This window comes from Gavialis gangeticus, unplaced genomic scaffold, assembly GCF_001723915.1.
Source record: "Gavialis gangeticus isolate Ggan-Ray unplaced genomic scaffold, GavGan_comp1, whole genome shotgun sequence".
NCBI lineage: Eukaryota > Metazoa > Chordata > Crocodylia > Gavialidae > Gavialis > Gavialis gangeticus.
Genome location: NW_017729025.1, coordinates 26,379,699 through 26,383,525, shown reverse-complemented (window position 1 = coordinate 26,383,525; position 3,827 = coordinate 26,379,699). Strand labels below are relative to the sequence as shown.

At 44.6% G+C, this 3,827-nt stretch overlaps 1 protein-coding gene across 1 annotated transcript in view; it reads left to right on the top strand.

Annotated features, from left to right (window-relative positions):
* The window catches only part of PPP2R5C (protein phosphatase 2 regulatory subunit B'gamma), a 189,714-nt gene that overhangs the window by 210 nt on the left and 185,677 nt on the right, over positions 1-3,827 (top strand). The window contains exons 2-3 of the mRNA XM_019518554.1: positions 1-60; positions 676-741. Coding sequence (XP_019374099.1) covers positions 34-60; positions 676-741 — 93 coding nt within the window. The 5' untranslated portion in view covers positions 1-33. The remainder of the gene's footprint in view (positions 61-675; positions 742-3,827) is intronic.

Sequence of the window (3,827 nt, the reverse complement as noted above, 5' to 3'; positions counted from 1 at the left end):
CGCGCCGCTGCGGCCCGGCGCCGACCGCCGGCCATGCCGAATAAAAACAAGAAGGAGAAAGTGAGGGGGGGTTGGGGGGGCAGCGCGGAGCGGGCCCGTGGCGGGAAGGGGGCGCGGGCCCCCCGTGGGAGGGGCGAGGAGCTGCCTACGGAAGCTGGCGAGGGACCCGGGGGGGCGTCCCGCGACCGGCTCTGGGGGGAGGCGGGGCCTAGTCCCGGGGATGCTGGCGGGGAGCTCCTTGCCTCAGTTTCCCTGTGGGGGGTGGTGCCCAAGGAAGGGCGGGGGCGAGCACAACCCCGCTCGACAGCAGCCGGGCCCCCTTCACCCTTCTCGGGCCTTTATTTCTAATGTCAAAATCAGCCCCCACCCCCGAGTCTGGCTGCAGCCGGCCTCAGTTTCCCCAGGGTTTGTGGTCCTGGGCGCAGGGGTGCTCCCAGGGCAAGGAGGCGACTTGGACACAACCAGCCTCTTCCTCCTCCCTTCAGGGCTGCCCTGAGGTAACCAGGTCCGGCTGGTTCCATCTATGGTCTGGTGCGAGCAACTTGCCCTAGTTGCCCCAGCTTCGTGGGTGAGGCTGGTGCAGCCCCGGGGGTGGGGGGGAACTTGTCTCTTTCCGCCAAGGTGAGAAATGGGGCAGAAGCCAGAAGCACTGTGACAAGCCTTCTTCGTTTGCAGGAGCCTGTGAAATCGGGGAAGAGCGGGAAGAGCGGCAAAGATGGGCAGGATAACCAAGAGCACGAGGTAAATGTCATGAAGGCGTGTCATCTTTCCAAACTTGATGCAGTCTTCCCAGATAATGAACGGAAGGAAGCTACCTTGTACGGAGTGCAGCCGAGTTCCTGGTGATGGGATGGGGAGGGGACCTGTGAGGAGTTCAGGAAATTGTGAAGGTTCCTTTGAGGGAGGAAAAGAAATCTGTCGGAGCTGCTTGCAACACATGGGAAATACTCTCAAGGTGTTTCTTGAATTAAAATAGACTGGGTGGACTCTGTGGCTTGCTTTGTGCTTTCAAGAACCCATTGCTTTTCTTCTTTGGCTTTTGTCTGCCTTCATCAGCTATTCGGGGCATAACTCCTATCCTTGCCTTAGCCTTCTAGTCAGGTAATGGGCTTGCTTTTTTTTTTTAAAGCTGCCTACTCAGATTTTTCAACTGTTAGTTTATCTTCCTCCACAGTTTCCAAAAGCTAGCATCTAGTTCAAGAGAGCCCATCAGTAGCTTGTTTCAAGCTGGACTTGAATGTTTCTTGTTCATAGCATCCACCTTCTTGTATCTAATGATTTTGCTTTTTATAACCATCTACTGAAGTGTTCCACTTCTGACTGACAATTCTGCTATTGCTGCTGCTTTGTTCCTTTTATCATCTTGCTGCCTCACTCTCAGCTCTACCCACCAGCTAGGTATGATGGTTTCAAAGAGGTCAATTAAATTGTTACACTCCTTCCCACAAAACCTTAAAACATCCCATTAAGAGGATCTCTCCCTTTTGGAAATTCCAAACCCTGTAATGTTTTAGTGAAATTCCTTAAAATACATTCACACTAACCAGAACATATACTTTCACTGAAAAACCCCATGTCCTCCATGTTTGATGGGTGTGTTTGTTATGTCTTTGCTCAAAACATTTCTTCGCTGCATTATGATGTAAACAAACTGTTTGCATTTTTATCCTGCAGAGCGAGTGTTCTATTTGTAGGGAGCTTCACTGAGATTTTTTGTGTTGCAGATAGAAATATTTTATAACGTGCATCTTACCAGTATTAATTTATTCATAGCAAACTGCTAAGTAACCAAATCATAAATGCTCACTGATGAATTTGCATTAAGTCTTGAAATTTAGTCAAGGGAAATAGGCTTTAACAGTAGCTGAAGTTTCTCAATATGAAATAAAGTTTGCAATAATTTAATTTTATGAATACTCGTATCTCCCCTGCCTGAGTTGTCTAGCTTCAACTTAATTGTATGACATTTAAAGAAACACTTTTTTACTAGGGTTGCACTTCATTAACAATTATGACAAAAATAGGTTTTTAAAATCAGTGTCTTCATAGTGTATAACTGGGCTAGTTTATCCAAGTTACCCTTATAGAAGAGATTTCTAGGAACTTTTTAATTGACACTTGTTGCTGAGATCAGCTTTAATTTTTTTCCCAATTACTGTGAGCAAACTATAACAAGTTCTCCAATTTTAAGTAACAGGTGAGAGTTTCAAATACTGAATAGCTTGCCTGTGTTTGTTGTGGTTTTTTTTTACTGTATTTGCTAATCAAATTTCTGGGTTATTTCTATATGTGAAGTTTCCTGCCAGGCAAACCTTGCTGAGGAAGAGCATGCTATTCTGCTTCAGCATGTAGCTTTTTGTAAAGTAATATGTGGAAGAGCAACCCAGACACCATCTATTTAGGTCCCCGAGGATGCTTTGTGGTACAGGAGGGGGAGAGTGTGATGGGAAAGGAACTGGAATACTGAAAAGGATGTAGTCTGAAAATGTGATGTGCTTTAGCATCTCCAACCAGCATGGTCTGACCAAAACATCTTGAAGATCTGAACACTTTAATGTATCAACAATGCTATTGACAGAATAATTGTATTATAGAATGATATAAACTTAATGTTTTTAGAATAAATGATTAATATAGCAGATTGTAACCAAAGTGTATGTACATGCAGAGAACATAGTTTACTGATCAAAATAATGAGGACCTGGGGGTTTCATGAGGCTATATGGATGATGTAGAACTTTGTTCTGGATTCTAGTGAAGTTCGATGTTTTTGGGAAAAAAAAAAAATAGATGCATGCAAATTCTGTTCAGGAAAAGCAGTCTTTAAAATACAGCCTACTCTTGTATATACCTCTGCCTAATAGATATTTGGGGTGTTTTTAAATCCTTCTGTAGGCTCTGATCAGGTCTGGAAATGTACTGGCATATGCTGTGGGCTTTTTTTTTTTCCCCCAAGTGAATGCAATGCATGTGAAAAGTGCCAGATTGCAGGGACTAGAGACTGTCCTCTATTCAAAGAACAGGGACAACACAAGCTGCAGCATCCCACAAATTTATTATTTATAGATATTTCTATAGCACTTATCTGAATGCATGATACTTTGGACATCTATAGTATCTTTCATCTATAGAGCTCAAATTGCTTTATCGGAATGCATTATTATTTTCAGTTTATAGTTGAGAAAACAGGTGTTAGCATGAAGAAATTTCTTTTTTTTTCTGTGTAGTTAGTTGCTGCCTAAAACACGGCTTCAACTTTGTTAATGTTTTGCCCAACTCATTACACAGCAGTGCCCCTCAAATGCATTTCAGCCCTGATACAGGATTGCTTCTGTGGTATGATGGTGTGTCAGTTTGCAAGTCCATTCACCTGACCTCCATGTTGAAACCAACTTGGTGACTTCTTTGTTGTAGTTATTTACCAAACTGAAGTAATTGTACTTGGGTCCAGCAGTATAACTAGCAGTAAGTGACCTGGAGCACAAGCCCCACATGTTGGCTATGGAGTTGGGGCAGCACTTGTGGGAGAAGGTGAGACTCGGGGCTAGCTTGAGGTTAGGTAAAAGGCAGGGTAGGTTTGCACCTTACACTAAGTTGCAAATCTACTTCTGCTTTCTACCTAGCTTGAGGCAAATGTGGGTAGTTATCTCTCAAGGGTGGGTGCCATTACTCCATGCCTCATTCAATATACAGTAAGGAGGTTACATTAACCCCCTGGTAGCTTGCTGTGCTAACCCCCCCCCCCCGCACCCTTCAGAGCAAAGGGTCTCTCAGGGCTGTTGGGGCTTGGGGCCAGGGGGCAAGCAGACCTTCTGATTTATGCCTCT